Here is a 17,500-nt window from a genome sequence, read left to right as displayed (position 1 = left end):
AATAATAATAATAATAATAACAATAATAATGATAATAATAACAATAATAATAATAATAATAATAATAATAATAATAATAATAATAATAATAATAATAACAAAAACAACAACAATAATAAAAACAACAACAAAAACAACAACAACAACAAAAATACCAGTAATATCAATAATAATAATAATAATAATAATAATAATAAGAAGAAGAAGAAGAAAGGAAAAAGAACAACAAATAATAATAATTAACATTATCATCATTATTATCATAATAATAACAATAATTATAAGAATAATTATAAATAAGAAGGATAATTATCATTATTATCATCATTATAATAATAATAATAATCATTACAAAAAAACAATAATGATAACGATAACAAAAATAACAATAACAAAAATAACAACAAATATAAAGGCAATGATAATGATACTAGCAATAACACAATAACAATAAAATCCAGTTATTGAGTTAATCCTCAGAAGAATAAAATCTGGGTAACAGTGGGATCTACGGGAGTGAAAAACTGCATGAGAATTATTCCGAGTTTTGCGAGAGCGTCATGAGAGAAGTCGTGACATGTGCACGCATGGCTGCCGCCGAGAGACATGGGGTATTGGACTGTCTTTGGAGCAGAAAAAGTGCAAAAAGGTGTGTGGTGTGTGTGTGTGTGTGTGTGTGTGTGTGTGTGTGTGTGTGTGTGTGTGTGTGTGTGTGTGTGTGTGTGTGTGTGTGTGTGTGTGTGTGTGTGTGTGTGTGGTGTGTGTGTGTGTGTGTGTGCGTGACTAAACCTATTTTCGAATTAGAGTGTAATTGTGCATCCATGCAAACGTCTGTAGGTGGGTATGATTATACGTGTGCATATATTTGCAGCAGCGAGTAAATGCTCCCTGTGCAAGTGCAAAGGTCCTGCAAGGGCGTGAACAAAGGCCTTCGGTCAGCGGGCTCTGTGTGGAATCGCGTGCGCATGAGTCGTGATGGTGGACAGACAGACAGACAGAAGTTCTCGCGTTCCCGGACACGGGCGGCGGGCGAAGGGCGGCGTGGCGACGCGGAAGGTACAGGAGCCGAGGGCGGCGGGCGAGCGCGGCGGACGCGCCTCCAGGCAAGTGACGAAAGGCGAGCCGAGCAGTGAAAGGCAGGGTGTCCGCCGCGGTCGCCGGCGCCGCCGTCGGAGCAGCGACAAAGAGAAGAAAGAGACGGGCAGGCAAGCTGGCCACGGCGGCCACAACACACCTCAGTAACAACTCCTTTACACTTTCTTCTTTAATCTCTTCCGATGTATCGTCCCTAGGGTGCCATACCTCCTGGTCATCGTTAATGGGTACGGCTAGCTCCCCATCACCCCCTGTGAGTGGCCCCACACTCTCACGGTCCGTGGCACCGCACGTGACGGGTGGCGGGGGCGGCGGGCACGTGAACACGCGCTCGTGCACGCGGCACGCACCCGGGGAGGAAGCTGTGGACGCGCCGCAGCTGCAGCCGCCGTAGCAGGGTGACGGCGGCGTGCCTAAGGGCGTGCCGATGGGCGGGGGAAGGATGCCAGTAGGGAAGGCGGGGGGAGATACGGGCGAGGCGTAGGCAGCTGCGGCAGCGGCGGCCGCGGCCGCTGCAGTAGCGGTGGCGGTCACCGGGAGTGTACGCGGGACCACGTCGCAGGGATATGGCTGTTGTGTTTGGGGAGTGTAGGGGATGGCGGGGGAACGGCGCCCCCCGTCACACGAACTGTCGAACACCCGCTGGCCGCCGCCCCTCATGCAGCCGCCGCCACAGGGTCGCGCCCCGCCGCCACCACGCCACCAGCACATCCGGCCGCCCAGAGCTGTGAGCGGCAGGCCAGGCGAGGGCGACGACAGAGCAGGGCAGCGCCGTTGTGAGAGCAGCCGTGGGTAGTGACGAAGGTAGTCCATGGGGAGCAGAGGTCCAGCAGCATGAGAGGGAGAGAAAAACAGCATGAGTTGGACATTCGGCGCGCGAACGGCTCCGTTTGGCACCGCTCGTGACACACCCTTCTTTCCTTGTCCCCGTCACACTAAATACACATCTGACTCGCTACCGACCAGGAAGAGGAAAATCCTGTGCGACTGACCCTCCAAGCCCACTCCCTGTCTACTTTCCCCCTCTTGGAACTACCTGATACCTCAAAAGACTCTTTACTACTGCCTCGTGCTATCTCTAGGGAGCGTTGGAACTTGCGCCAAGGGGCTGGTGCGCTGTCCCTGAGAGCCCTTGCTGAGCCCCCGGGGCCTTCCAGAACCCTTCCGGGAATCATTAATGCCACTTGGTTCGACGTAAAATTTGGGCACCAAATGGCCGAATGCTTTTGCTGAAAATTACCTTGACTGATCATAACTACAGACCCTTAAAGATCCCACAAGAAGCTTCTTGAAACCCTTAAAGTCGTCCTTAGCGTATGTTCCTGTGATCCCCGCCCGCGGTCTCTATCTTAGGACTAAATAAAACGAAAAATAACGAAAGGGGTGCTATCATATTCTGGCTTCCGGAAATTTCATTGGTAACTAGAAACTTTAAACTTCAACGACTTTGAGTACACATGGAAGCCTGAACGTTAGCATTGCGTTGACTGTAGGGCCCTTCTGCTTAACCTATACTAAGCTAAGAAAACTTCAAAACGACCAAATAAAACCCGACTCTCTGTGAACCCCCTGGCCTGTTCTACTTGTCGTTTCACTCTCGTCCTTCCAAACTTATTTACTCTTTACCAAGTCTTCCATTCCTTTCTCCTACTTTCCACATGCCCCCTTCCCTTCTCTCCACTATAACATCAGGTCATCTTTCTCACACCCACCCTATCTGCCCTTGCCTCTAACTCGCCCTGGTTATTTCCCCCACTACATCCGCCCTCCTATCCCGCCCTCCCTTTCGCTCCCTCCGCACTCCTTCCTCCTGCTGCCCCTTCCCCTCCGCCTTTCACCCTAACCCTCTCGCACGCTTCTAAGAACACTAAACACCCGCTCCTGGAATTCCTGAAAGGGAAGAATACCAACGTAATTATTCAATCTGCATACATCCTGCACTCTCCATTCTGCCAGCGCGGCGCCATATTCCACTCACACTGACGGTATAGCGATGATCCTTTCACAACTGAAGACTTGGCACCACATCCTCCTCTCACGTTCCAGCACAGTTCCACACCACTGCATACTGCCAGTAAAACACATTTCTCATATTTCCCTCTTGCAACATGACACCACATACTTTATATACATTCTCTTTTAGCCATGGAAATGACGATCCAATGCTGGTCACTCTCCTACCCTAATAAAGACTATCCTAAAATCTAAACACTTAACCAATATATAAGGAATTTAACATTAACAACAGACATAGTCAATTATCATTTTTATCACTATATTATTCTACAATTTGGAATCACTAGAGATCAGCCCATGTAGACACCTCCTGGAATCTTACCTACACGATCATAGTAAACATTAACAATACATTAGAGAAGACAAATATTTACACAGGACTGAACTATCATTATTCTCTATTTTATAAAGTGAATCATATCAGGGACAGAATACGCTACAATAATTACATATTAATAAGAGATATATGTAGCATAAGATGAAAAAAAGAAAAGGAAAAAGAGAAAGTGAAAGAAGGAGAGAGGGAGGGAGGGGGGGAGGGAGGGAGGGAGGGAGAGAGAGAGGGGGAGAGGAGAGGGAGGAGGAGGAGAGAGGAGGAGGAGAGGAAGAAGGAGAAAGAGAGAGAGAAAAGGGGAGGAGGAGGAGAGAGAAGGGGAGAGAGAGAGAGAAAGAGAGGGGGAGAGGAGGGGGGAGAGAGAGAGAGTGAGAGAGAGAGAGAGAGAGAGAGAGACGATTGAGAGAGGAGAGAGAGAGAGGAGAAGAGAGAGAGAGAGGAGAGAGAGAAGAGAAGAGAGAGAGAGAGAGAGAGGAAGAGGAGAGAGAGAGAGAGAAGAGAGAGAGAGAGGAGAGAGAGGAGAAGAGAGGAGAGAGAGGAGAGAGAGGAGAGAGAGAGAAGAGAGAGAAGAGAAGAGAGGAGAGGCAAAAAGACGAGAGAAACGAGGAGAAGAAAAAAGGAGAGAAGAGTGAAGCAAGGAATGTTTAAGGCCATGCACCTACTTCATGTCCCTCTCTACCTGAGTTATCCCCGTCATGCACTCACCCAAGACCAGAGGAAGTCCAGGCAATCTAAGGCGAGGGGAATCCACCAATGAAACACGACATCAATAATCATGGCAGTCATGCAATCCGTACTGCATGGACCAGAAACCAGGCACGGGAGAGGCGAGAGGGTGGGGAAGGGGAGAGGGCAGTGGAGTGACGTCAGAGCGGGTGCAGATGCAGCCTTTGGCCTGCTTCGGGTCGGGGCCGCCGTGTCCCGTGCGCCCCCGAGGCCCGACCCGACGGCCCAGGGGAAGGGAGCCGCCCGGCCGCGGTCGCCGATGTCACGGGAACTGTCCAGCTGCGCGGGCCGGGGAGGGGAGGGGGGGGAGGAGCAGCGCGAAGGAAGAAAATGGGGGCGTGGCCAATCAGCCTGGACTACATTCTTGGCACAAGAGACAAAAAGGAAGGAAACAGTTGTATATACATAAATATATATATATATATATATATATATATATATATATATATATATATAAACACACACACACACACACATATATTACATATATATACATATACATACATACATACATACATATATATATATATATATATATATATATATATATATATATATATATATATATGTACATACATACACAGGCATATTATACATACATAATAAATATATATAATATATATTATATATTATATATTATATATATTTTATATAATAATATAATATATAAAGATATATATATAATATATAATATATATAATTTTATATAATAATAAAAATATATATATATATATATATATATATATATCTATAATAATATATAACTATATATATTTATATTTACATATATATATATAATCAATATATTGTAATATAAATATACATAATTAATTTAATGTATATATTTATATATTATATATATATACAACTATATATATATATATATATTATAATATATATATTATATATATATAATATTATATATATATATATATATTATATATTATATTATATATATATTATATTAATATATATTATATATATATTAATAATAATAAATATATAATATATATATATATATATATATATATATATATATATATATATATATAATATATATATCTATATAGATATATATATATTATATATATATATAGTATATATATATATATATTATATATAATATCTATAAAATTTATATATATATATATATATCATATATACATACATATACACACAAAACACACACATACATACACACACACACACACACACACACACACACACACACACACACACACACACACACACACACACACACACACACACACACACACACAAATATATATATATATATATATATAATATATATATATATATATATATTTACAACATACTGGGATTACGCAAATAACAGAAGACTAGACTAAAACATATCTACAGCAGGTCAGCTGATTCAGGTAAACCAACTGCCTTAAACGCAGAATCTAAGTCTACGCCACAACATATGATGCAAAATAACAACAAAGACAAAACTGAAAAAGAAAAAGACGAAGCAATTTCCCTCTCGTCGTTTCGCGAACGCCCGCGCGTTGAATGCGGGTGTGAGCGCACGGGCGTGTGTGTTGGTCTTGTGAAAAGGCTCGCTCATCCCCGTCCTCGCGGCGCTGGAAATAGCGTCCCGCATCTCGGTCGACAAACACGGAATGTATTCCTCGCGGTTCGTCGATGGCGGTTCCATCGCGCGCCCGAGACAAAAGGAGGCCAGGAAGGTCCTCTCTCGCAGCCTCTTGCGTCCTCCAGCACCCCACCTGCGCCCCCCGCCCCTGGAAGTGCTCCCCCGCCCCCCCCTCGCCCCGCACCTCTCCTCAACACATGCTCCTCAATGGCGGAGGAAGAGATAAATATTAGGCGAGGGGAGCACTAAGCCAACACGGGATTAAAAGTCAATATTTGACGCTGATGAGGATAAGGTGGAAGTCACCGGGTTGCCCGATACCCTATCGCGAACGTAGACGCACGCACGTACGCCGATCTGTAATCAAGTAATTGTATATGCACACACATGTACATGCGCACATATCTAGTCACACAAACACACAAGACACGCGCACATACAACAACAAAGGCCACAACCGCGGTTAAATTTGCGATAGGGAAACAGCGCCGACGGAGGCATAATACAATTCATAATTTCCGAGAAGACGCTGCAGGCAGGTGTTCGGAGCAGCCGTTCCCACCGCGTTCCCCGCCAGCACCGCGCTGTCAGCACCCGGACGTCAGCCCAACTACAGTCACTATGCCGACGCAGTCTTCAATTACCTCTATCACTGTCAGCTTTTTCTTCCAGTCAACTCGCCAAACACTATAGTACATCATATTCACTTTGGAACAAAAAATAAAGAAAAAAAAAAATCAAAGAAAGAAAATAATCCACTTCCCAGAAACAAACGAAAAGGAGATGTGTCGCGAGGCAACAAACGAAAACAAAATGGCAAGACGCGAAATCATCGACCCAAACGACAAAACAAGACAAATGTACGAAAAAAATATAGTAACTGCTTTCCCAGTAAAATAATAAACACACAAATAAATTATATAACAAATAACAACAAACATCAAAATGCTTCTGAAAAGTAAACTTAGTCAAGAAATTAACTCATATATGTATACAGTGGTGACTAAAAGACAAAAAAAAAGTAAAATGATAATGCAGCTAATGTGGGGGAAGTAAACCGGTATGAATGGAATGGACAACACAAGTATAATGTCAATATAGGATGTTATAGGACGATAACTTGTATAACAATATGCTAAGGTATAGGTTGACGGAATAGAGGCACACTTGCAGACACACACCCACACACATTCATAGTATAATAGGCTTCAGCAGATCAGTATAATGATAGATACATATAATATACTAGAAATATAACAAATATCCACGTTTAAAAAGAAACAGATATCGAAGTTTGTCTGGCACTTGAGGTATGAAACTATGCTGTGTCTTTCAAAACAATTTTAGCTTCACGGTATTTGTTTTTATTTTAGTTTTGCCTTGTATACAGTTTAAGATATATTCTAAAATACAGATAATTCCAAACCATTTTGCTGGAAAGATTTAGATCGCCACCAAAAAAGAGAAAAAAATCAAATCAAATAAATGAAAAAAAAGAAAAATAATCGCACGTAAAAAAAAGAAAGAAAAAAGGAAAAAAAAAAACACTATCCCTCACACGGTTTCAAAACTAGGCCGGGCTATTTTCATTTCCTTTCCCTGTTAAAAAAGGAAAAAAAAGGTCTCCAAACATTTAAGATACAAAGTCAAGTTGGGTATTATTCATATCAACATTTACAAGTATACTGTTCGTATTTCATAAGTTTTCCCTAGGCATTCGGAAATTTACTTTTTATGTATTTAATAGAGTAAATTTTCTAAAATAATATTTTTGTATGTGTGACTAGTTTGTTTGTCGTGAACCAGCGTGCTGTGTGTACTTTAGTTGGTATGTAGGTGTTGGGTACAAAATATGAATATACTTATGATTAAACATGTTCTTAACAAATTTTCTCTCTTACTCTCACTCGCTCACTCTTTCTCACTCACTCTCATTCACTCATTCATCCAATTCACTCACTCACTCACTCACTCACCCACACACCCATTCACTCACCCACACACTCATTCACACACCCACACACTCTTCCCCACTCACCCCACACACACGCGCACGCAAAAGAGAGGCCAAATCCTCTCCACGCATTCCCGGGCGAGGAGGGGAGCCAACACCGCCGCGGACTGAACTCTCCCTGAATCGCCGTTGTAGGTAAAAATCTCACGGGGTTTCTGGCTAGTCCAAATAACCGACACAATAACTATTGGAGATATGGACAAGACATCGCTCTCCAAGTGCTACTCGGTGAGCCGGAGGGGGGAAAAAGGGGAGGAAATGGAGAGCGGATGGAGGAGAGCGAGCGAGGGGAGATGAGAGGAGGAGGAATATAGGAGGAACGGGAAGAATGGGAGGAGGAATAAGGGGAAGGAGTAGATGGGGAAGGGGGAGTTAGAGGAGGAGGAGGAAAAGGAGGAAAGGCGAATAGGAAAAGAAAGAAGAGAGAGAAAGAAAAGAAGATTGAAGGAAACAGAAGAGGAAGAAGAGGAGGAGTAAGACGTGAAGGAGGAGGAGAGGGAGGGGGAGGAGGAGGAGGAGGAGGAGGAGGAGGAGGAGAGGAGGAGGAGGAGGAGGAGGAGGAGGAGGAGGAGGAGGAGGAGGAGGAGGAGGAGGAGGAGGAGGATGAACTACAAGAGGAGAAGGAAGAGGAGGAAAAGGAGGGGCAGCAGCAACAGCAGCAGCAGGAGGAGGAGAAGCAGGAGGAGGAAAACGGCAGTCTCCACCCTCCTGGCCTCCCCCTTGCCCCGCCCCGCCTCCCACCCCCGCCCTCTCTTCCCCCCTCTCCCACGGGCGGCAGCACCATGAGCTCAATACCTTTAAGCACACGAGCCAGACTAAGGCCGGCAGAGGTCGCGCTACACATGCAGACCACATTACCGTCACCACGAAGGATACCGACTCCGGTTTCCCTTTCACACCCGATGACACTTTATCTCCGGCCTTTTAATTTTTCTTCCCGTTCCTTCCAAGGCGCCGTATCGTCTTGGAGGAGGGGAAAAATCCTCGCTAGGAGAGATAGCGGCGAGAGCTTCGGATGCTGCGAGCTGGTGGCGGCGGCAGTGGGGCGGCGGCGGGGAGACAACGATATCATCTCCCCTTGAATGTGTGGTGATGATCAGGTCGATGGAAAATCAACGGGATGAGCATACACTTAAAATTAAAAATAAAAAAAGAGAATAAATCAAATGAGCTCCTAAGTTTTTCTTAGATCCTCAAGGCAGGATAAAAAGGGCAGAATGATACCATATATACACCGTTCTTTCTGGGAGCGTGAGGCGAGAAAGGTCATTTACAAATGAAAACCGCCGTCCCCCAAGCAGCAGCTCCGATACGAAACTGCATCCTTCAACAGCTCTTTGCCCTGAGCGTCGGGAACAGCGTCGGGATCATACTATAACTTGCTCAGGATCCCTCGGTATCCTTAGGTATCCTGCGACGTCGTTATGGTCCAAACGCGAGAACCGAGAGAGAAAACGGAAGCACGAGAACGAATGGGAAAGTGCAAAAAGAAAATTCGTAAAAGAAAAAAAACAACAACAACAACGTTCATTGTGTCACAAGCAAGCAGCCTCGAATGCGGGTTCTGCAGGATCACGCTACGCAGGCAGAAGTCCATGCGGTATCAGAACCAAAAATGAACGAACACGGTCTTTAATAATAAAAAAAAGGACACAAAGGGTAGACATTATCAGAGAATTCGGACTTACCGAATAAGCCATGATGGACCACCAAGAGTGCTGGTTGTTGTAGCTACTTTCCGGGTTGATAAGGCTTCTACACTACCGTGGCCGCGCCCTGGAAGCAAGAGGGAAAGGTGTGGTTAATGGCAGTTGTAAATGTTCTGTGCTTATGCCGCACATGCAACTGGCAATTACCCCATGCATAATATGTGGATTTATCGTATAAATGTTTTAAACACCAAAATCAATTCATACATACCACTTTCAAAGAATCATATCGTCATCAATCAACCATATGCAAATGAATAAATTCTCGAGATCAAATGCTATGAGGAACTCCTCTTTCCCTCCTTCTCGCTAAATTTTTACACGAAAAAATGCACATATTATTGCAGTCTGTTGTACGTATTCACACACATCAATACTAAATATCTATGGAATGTTCAATTTCTCCGCATAAGAGTACCTGCACTGCAAGTTTCATCACGTACATAACATAACCTCTATTTCGATTATATTTTATAAAAGGAACCTAATTCCACCATTAATATCTTTACAAATGTAGACAAAGCTCTGTTTCACTTATCAATAACTGACAATATCTTGCCTTACCATTGTTATATACTTACAGCAAGTTTTTCTCTCGTCAGTCTTACGTAATAAATAACCACAGTGATTTCAGCACTCATTTCTAGGTTCAGAAAGAATTCATTATGATGACACACACACACACACACACAAACAACAACAATTTCGGAGACACAAAACAACCAATTCCAAAATATTGCTTAGAAAGACACGCCACCCCAAACTAAGTGAAATGCGACATCGGAGTCCGTAGAGTTTGTCACCCAGGCCGCAAAGAAGGCACAGTCATTAGGATATGATATCCGAATATTGACATGTCCTACTCATGGTGGCAGGTACGCGGGTCTGCCTCACCGTGACCTACATCTGCAGCATGGAGATGTACCCTAATCTACAGCATCCCACACTATTCCTCAAAGACATGATGCCTCACTTTAGGACAGTTCAGATATATGAGCAGGGTAAAATATGATGAGCGCTCATAATTATGCTATTGTGTAGATTATCTCTCTCTCTCTGTCTTTCTTTCTCTTTCTCTCTCTCTCTCTTTCTCACTTCCTCACTTTCTCTCTCTCTCTCTCTCTCTCTCTCTCTCTCTCTCTCTCTCTCTCTCTCTCTCTCTCTCTCTCTCTCTCTCTCTCTCTCTCTCTCTCTCTCTCTCTCTCTCTCTCTCTCTCATTTTCCTTCTCTCTCTCTCTCTCTCTCTCTCTCTCTCTCTCTCTCTCTCTCTCTCTCTCTCTCTCTCTCCTCTCTCTCTCTCTCTCTTTCTCTCTCTTATCTTTTCCTACTTTCTTCCCTATTCGCCCTTTCTCCTTACCTCCCACCCTTCCCACTATTCTCCTTTCCAATTTTTCCCCTTATTCTCCCTTCCTCCTTCCCTCCCTCCCTCCTTCCCTCCCTCCCTCCTTCCCTCCGTCCCTTACCACTCTCTCCCCTACTCCCCATCTCTACCCCCCCCCTTCATGAATACCAGCGGCTACCAGAAACGGAGCAATTAGAAAAAGGAGTCTTCCAGCTGGAGAGGAAAAGGGATGCGAGATTCACTAGGAAAAGGGAAGAGGAGGGGAGGGTGAGGAGAGTTGGGGAGAGGAGGCCAGAGGGTGTGGGAGAGGAGAGGAAAGGAGAGGGAGGAAAGAAGGGAGAGGGGGAAAGGGGGATGTGAGGGGGAAAGGGACAGGCTCTAAGGAAGGGGAGAGGAAAGGAGGGAAGGAGGAGGCGAGATGTGGGGGAAGAGGGGGAAGAGGGAGGGCGAGGGATGGAAGAGGACGGGAGGGGAGGGGTGGGGAGAAGGAGGAAAGCTTGGGAGGAGGGAGAGGGGAAGGGGAAGAGAGGCTGTAGGAAAAGGGAGAGGAAAGGAGGGGAGGAGCAGGAGATGAGAGGAAGGAAGAGGGAAGGAGAGGGGCAGAGGGAGAGGATGGGAGAGGAAAGGAGAGGCCCCGATGAGAGGGGGGAGGCTGTAAGGGAAGGAATGGAGGAGGAGGGAAAAGAAGGGGGGAGGGAAGGGAAAGGAGAGGTGAGGGAGGGGGAAGAAGGGGGAGGAGAAAGGAAGAGTAGGGGAGAGGAGGAGAGAGGAAAAGAGGAAGAAACGGAGGGGAAAGGGAAAAGGAAAGTGAGAGAGGTAAGAAAGGATGGGGAGGGAGGGTGAGTGTAACGGAAGGAAGGGTTACGAAGGGAAAGGCAGTAAGGGAGGGAACCTAGAAGTGGGAAAAGGAAGGATTAAAAGGGGAGGAGAGGAAGGAAGACGAAAGAAACGGGATGGGAAGAGAAAGGTAGTGGAAAAGAAGGGACAGGAAGGAAGAGGAAGTGAAAGGATGGGAGAGGAAGAGAAGGGGAAGGGATAAGGAGGGGAGGGGAAGGGAGGGGAGGGGAGGGGGCACCATGAAAGGCTGCAGTTAACCCCCGCCACACACATGCTCACTCTCACACCGGAAGCTCCACTGCAGTACCGAAACATCGATCCTCACCCGACACCATCCAGAGCCCACGACCCCTCCCCCTCCCCCTCCCCCACAATACTGAAAAGTTCCCCCCACCCCAACCCCCATGCCTACCACCCTACCCAAAAATATAATAAAATCCTCCCCCACACACAAAAAAAAGAGAGAAAAAAACGAGAAAACGTAAACATAACACGAAAACTATTTAAAAAAACATAAAAAAATAGAATTAAAAGGCCACACACTTGTCTCTCAGCGTGTAGTTACGACCCCGGGACAATTTTCCACCTTCGCTCTTCATTACCCTCTATCACAGTCCGTATCATAACGGGGGCCGCTGGATCACGCGCTTACACCCACGGCCTATAGTTCTCTCCTCGTAAATATGGCCTTAAAACCAAAGCCACAGAGTTTTCATTTATTTAGTCTTTTCCAATTTCTATATTTTCTATTATTAATTTTACTATTATCATTATAGTCTGTATTATTTTTACTATAATCATTATAATCATTATGATATTTTTTTACTATTGTCATTATTACTATTATCGTTATCATTACTACTATCATTATGACACTTATTATCATTATTACTACAATTACATATACTACTGCTACTTTTATCGACATCATTATAATCATCATCACTTCTATCACTACTAGTATCATCACTATCACCATCATATCTAGCCTATGTCATATAATCATCATAACCGTCATCATCATATCGATCATTACGTCCAGAATCATTGACGTTATCATGATCGCCACCATTACTACTGCTATTACCAATACCATTTCTAATATCCACCATCCCAACCATGACCCCGATATGGAACAGCATAGCTCTAATCCTACATCAATTCTCGCCCAATAATTTATGGTCCTTATAAATCCAGGTCTTATTGCTAATGTATACTTTACTTATATACACACATGCACGTTCCCATATACGTCTACACGTATACGTACACGCACACACGCCCGCCCGCACACGCACACACACACACACAAACACACACACACACACACACACACACACACACACACACACACACACACACACAAAGATAAGGAGAAAGAGAAATACGAAGATGAAGGGAAAAAAAGCAAAGGCACAAAGAAAAAGAACCAGAAACAGAAAAAACGGAAGCGAAGAGGCCAACACTAAGCTCCAAGTTAGGCTTCTGCTGCGGCCGGAGTCCCAGCGAGAAATCAAACCCTAAATGAACAAATAATAAAAAGCCGCATCTCTCTCTCTCTCGGGGGGACGTGGGGGGGGAGGAGGAGGAGGAAAGGGCCTGAGCGAACCTTCATCTTCCTCCCATAAATTACGGAAGGAGGGAAAAATGGATCGCTGCCTCGCTCGCGGGATACTTCTTGAGCGCGATCTGGGCCGCAGGACGCGCGAGAGGCGGTGTCTTTATTTTCTCGTGTTTTCTTTTTTTCTTTCTTTCTTCCTTTTTCCCTTTTTCATCTCTCTTTCTCTTTCTCGCTCGCTCTCCCTCCCTCCTTCCCTCCCTCCTTCTCTCTCTCTCTCTCTCTCACATACATACATACATACATACATACATACATAAACACACACACTAAAGCACACACACACCTCCCCCTCTCACCCCCTCCCACCCTCTCCATTCCTCTTCCTCCTCTCTTCCTCCACCTTATCTATTCCCCCTTCCTTCTGAACGCATACTCAAACGGTCCCATAAAATTGCAAACCGCACATCAACAGCATTCGGATAAAACTCCCGCCTCATCATTGCAACGGAGCAACAACCGGGCAATGAATTTATCAAAATGCAAATACGAGACGCGGTTATCAAAATTCTTGCGTTTTTTTTCTGTTCTTTTTTACTTTTTTATGGTCGCTCGTTTCGCTTACCAATACGGTGGACAAATCGGTGACCGTTAGCTGTTGCTGGAAGACCTTGGGGCGTCCCTGAGATAAGAAGGGGGGGAGGGGGAGGGAAGGGGATAAGGGAAAGGGGGAGGAGGGGGAGGGAAGGAGGAAGGAGGGAAAGGGGGAGGAGGGGGAGGGAAGGAGGAAGGAGGGAAAGGGGGAGGGGAAGGGAAGGAGGAAGGAGGGGGAGGGTTGGGGGAGGAGGGAAGGGAAGGAGGAAGGGGGAGGAGGGGGGAAGGGGGAGGGAAGAGGGGAAGGAGGGAGAGGAGGGGAGAAAATGGGTTTATTCCTAAATAGTCCAACTAAGGAATGAGCTGGAATGGGATCGAAAGGAGTGAAAAAGGAGAAAGGAATGGGATTTTGAAGAGAAAGGAGAACAAGATATATAATAAATAATAAAGAAATTTAAAGAAAGTGCAGAAACGACAGATATCCAAAAGAAAATACAAATTACAAAGGATGGATATTACACGAAAGAACCGCGAAACAGCAAATATTTGAAGAAAGTAGCCAAAAAAAGGAAAAAGAAAAAAGAAAACAGCAGAGAAGAATTGATTTGTATTTGAAGATAGAGTAAGATATTTCATGAAATAACCGAGAACAAAACAGAAAAAGGGGGAAGGGAAAATACTGCCATCAACGAAATAACCGAATTTTCTCCCTCCCTCACCTCAGCCCTCCCTCAGTCATATTATCTTTCACTCCAACCTTCCCTCCATCATTCAACACTCCCTCCATCAATTAACCCTCCCTCCTTCACCCAAATCTCTCTCCCTCACCCAAACCTTCCTCCCTCACCCTGTCCCTTCCTCCCTCACCCTGTCCCTTCCTCCCTCACCCTGTCCCTTCCTCTCCCACCCCAACTAAACCCCTTCACCTAACCCTCCCTCTTTTCGTCCGCACCCCTCCATCCTTCACCCTAGCCTTCCCTCCCCACCCTAATCCTCCCTCCCTCCTTCACCCTGTCCCTTCCTTCCCCCCTTACCCAACGCCCCCTCGTTCCCTCACTCTAACCCTACCTCCCTCAACCACAGCCCTCACCCCCTCACTGCCTCGCCCCTCTCTCCCTGCTCACCCCCCCCCCTGCCCCAGCCCTCTCGCCCTCTAACCAACCGTGCGAGATAACCAGGCCGGCTTTTTAACAGCAAGACAGCACTTAAAGCGTTCTTTATATGAGTCAGAAATCCCAGAGATGATACGAAAATGGCACCATGACCTTCCACAGCCCATAAAGCGGCGGTTTTAGGACGAGCGGCGGTTTAATGCGGGTTATTACAGGCCAGGTTTCTTTCTCATCCCTCTTTCTTTCTGTCTTTCTTTCTTTCTGTTCTTCTCTCTCCTCTCTCTCCTCTCTCTCTCTCTCTCTCTCTCTCTCTCTCTCTCTCTCTCTCTCTCTCTCTCTCTCTCTCTCTCTCTCGCTCTCTCTCTCTCTCTTTTCCGACCCTCCCCTTCTCTGTTTCCCTTCCTATCTCTCTCCCTCACTCCTTCCCTACGTCCCTCCCTCCCCTCCCTTCCCTCCCCCCTCTCCCTCCATGCCACTCCTTCCCTACGTCCGTTCCTCCACCTCTCTCTCTCTCTCTCTCTCTCACTCTCTCTCTCTCTCTCTCTCTCTCTCTCTCTCTCTCTCTCTCTCTCTCTCTCTCTTGTCGAATTAGAAAGCCTTGTCTTTTGGCGGTCGTATTCCGCGCTCGTTCTCTAAGTCCCTCGCTATTTTCAGCGATACCAGCCACCCGACTAACACGGTGAGGGGGGGGGGTCGAGTGGGTGGGTCGGGTGAGGGGTCGAGTGGGTGGGTCGGGTGAGGGGTCGAGTGGGTGGGTCGGGTGAGGGGTCGAGTGGGTGGGTCGGGTGAGGGGTCGAGTGGGTGGGTCGGATGAGGGGTCGAGTGGGTGTGTCGGGTGAGGGGTCGAGCAGGGGTTCTGGTGGGAGGTCGAGGAGGGGGGGGGGGGTCGAGTGGTGGGTCGAGTGGACGGGGGGGGGGCAACACTACGAGACGATGCAGGACATTATCTTTAGTGCCAATAAAACTGAGACTAAATCATGGTGGAACAACTCAGATTGAGAATCCGTAAACAATATGCAAATCACAAAGTAAAACACCGCCGTTTTTAATTGCTGAATACATGCCTCGAAAAATCCAACATTTTTCCATGTGTTCTCAACAGCTGTATCAACTACATGGCCGCATTAACCGCGTGGGTACACATTCATTACAGGAAAATATGAAACAGCTGCATCATCCCTACAGATGCACCAACAAGAGCATCTAGAAATTATTATGGCCCCGAGCATGACTACATTAACCTGACTGGGTTTACCACGGCCATCTACACTACATGAAGGGGGGGAGGGGAGGAGGGGGAGGGAGAAGAGGGGGAGGGGAAGTAGGGAGGCGGAGAGGAAGGGGAAGAGGGGAGGCGGACAGGAAGGGGAAGAGGGGAGGCGGAGAGGAAGGGGAAGAGGGGAGGTGGAGAGGAAGGGGAAGAGGGGAGGCGGGGAGGAAGGGGAAGAGGGGAGGCAGGGGGGAGGAAGGGGAAGAGGGGAGGCGGGGAGGAAGGGGAAGAGGGGAGGCAGGGGGGAGGGGAAGGGGGGAGGAAGGGAAAGAGGGGAGGCGGGGGGGAGGGGAAGGGGGGTACAGGAAGATGAGAGAGGTGGAGGAAGAATGAACATGGAAGGGAGAAGGGGTGGAGGAAGGAAGACGGGGAGGGAAGGTGGAGGGGGAAGGGAGAGGGAAGGAGAAAAGAAGAAAGAATGACGAAAGGAGAAGTAGCATAGGTTGGTGAGAAGTGGAGAAGGAGGGGGATGGAGAGGGAAGGAATGGGGAAAAAGGAAAACGAACAAAGAAAGGAGACAGGGAGGGAGGAAGTAAAGAGACAAACAGAAAAGGAAAAAGGAAACGAAGGGAGAAGGGAAAGAGGGAGACGGGTGCAGGAGAGGGGGCAAGCGGAGGTGCAGGAGGAAGGGGCAGGTGGAGGGGGCAGGTGGAAGGGGGCAGGAGAGGGAGGCAGGTGGAGGGGGCAGGAGAGGGGGAGCGTCCCCCCAACGCGTTACTCTCGGCTGTGCCAACACTCCTCCTCCGCGGGTTGTTATTGCCATAGAATGGAAAACCTATTCTTTCCGACCTCATTTTCCGAGAGGTTCCTAGGGAAAACACATTCTCAACATCCCTAACATTCGCCGGCACGATCTTCAAAAGGGAAAGCTGCAGCGCCAGTTTATAAACTAAAAAAAAAGTCGATAAAACAAGAGCAGATTCGCCGCTAAAACTTGTAGTGTTCGCTTTGTGTCCTCAGGAAACGCCCGGAAAAATTAACAGGTAATTGAAAACCTGACAGTTTACTCTGACCCACAAATGGATTTTCCTTTGCTTATTGTTTACATCTGATATTCAGCAGCGCGCTTTGACTTTGCCCTCCTTCTCTCTCTCTCTCTCTCTCTCTCTCTCTCTCTCTCTCTCTCTCTCTCTCTCTCTCTTCTCTCTCGTCTCTCTCGCTCTCTCGCTCTCTCGCTCTCTCGCTCTCTCGCTCTCTCGCTCTCTTGCTCTCTTGCTCTCTTGCTCTCTTGCTCTCTTGCTCTCTTGCTCTCTTGCTCTCTCGCTCTCTCGCTCT

The 17,500-nt window shown here is 46.5% G+C and overlaps 1 protein-coding gene across 1 annotated transcript in view; it reads right to left on the bottom strand.

The window, feature by feature from the left end:
- Positions 1-9,581, bottom strand: part of LOC119586656 (glucose transporter type 1-like) — a 148,288-nt gene extending 138,707 nt beyond the window's left edge. Inside the window, exons 1-2 of the mRNA XM_037935398.1 lie at positions 9,492-9,581; positions 1,235-1,820 (exon numbers count right to left, since the gene is read on the bottom strand). Of these exons, the coding sequence (XP_037791326.1) occupies positions 1,235-1,806 (572 nt within the window). The 5' untranslated portion in view covers positions 1,807-1,820; positions 9,492-9,581. The remainder of the gene's footprint in view (positions 1-1,234; positions 1,821-9,491) is intronic.
- Positions 9,582-17,500: the final 7,919 nt, after the last annotated feature.

This window comes from Penaeus monodon, chromosome 3 (assembly GCF_015228065.2).
Source record: "Penaeus monodon isolate SGIC_2016 chromosome 3, NSTDA_Pmon_1, whole genome shotgun sequence".
Taxonomy (NCBI): domain Eukaryota; kingdom Metazoa; phylum Arthropoda; class Malacostraca; order Decapoda; family Penaeidae; genus Penaeus; species Penaeus monodon.
This window is presented reverse-complemented; position numbering and strand designations above follow the sequence as displayed.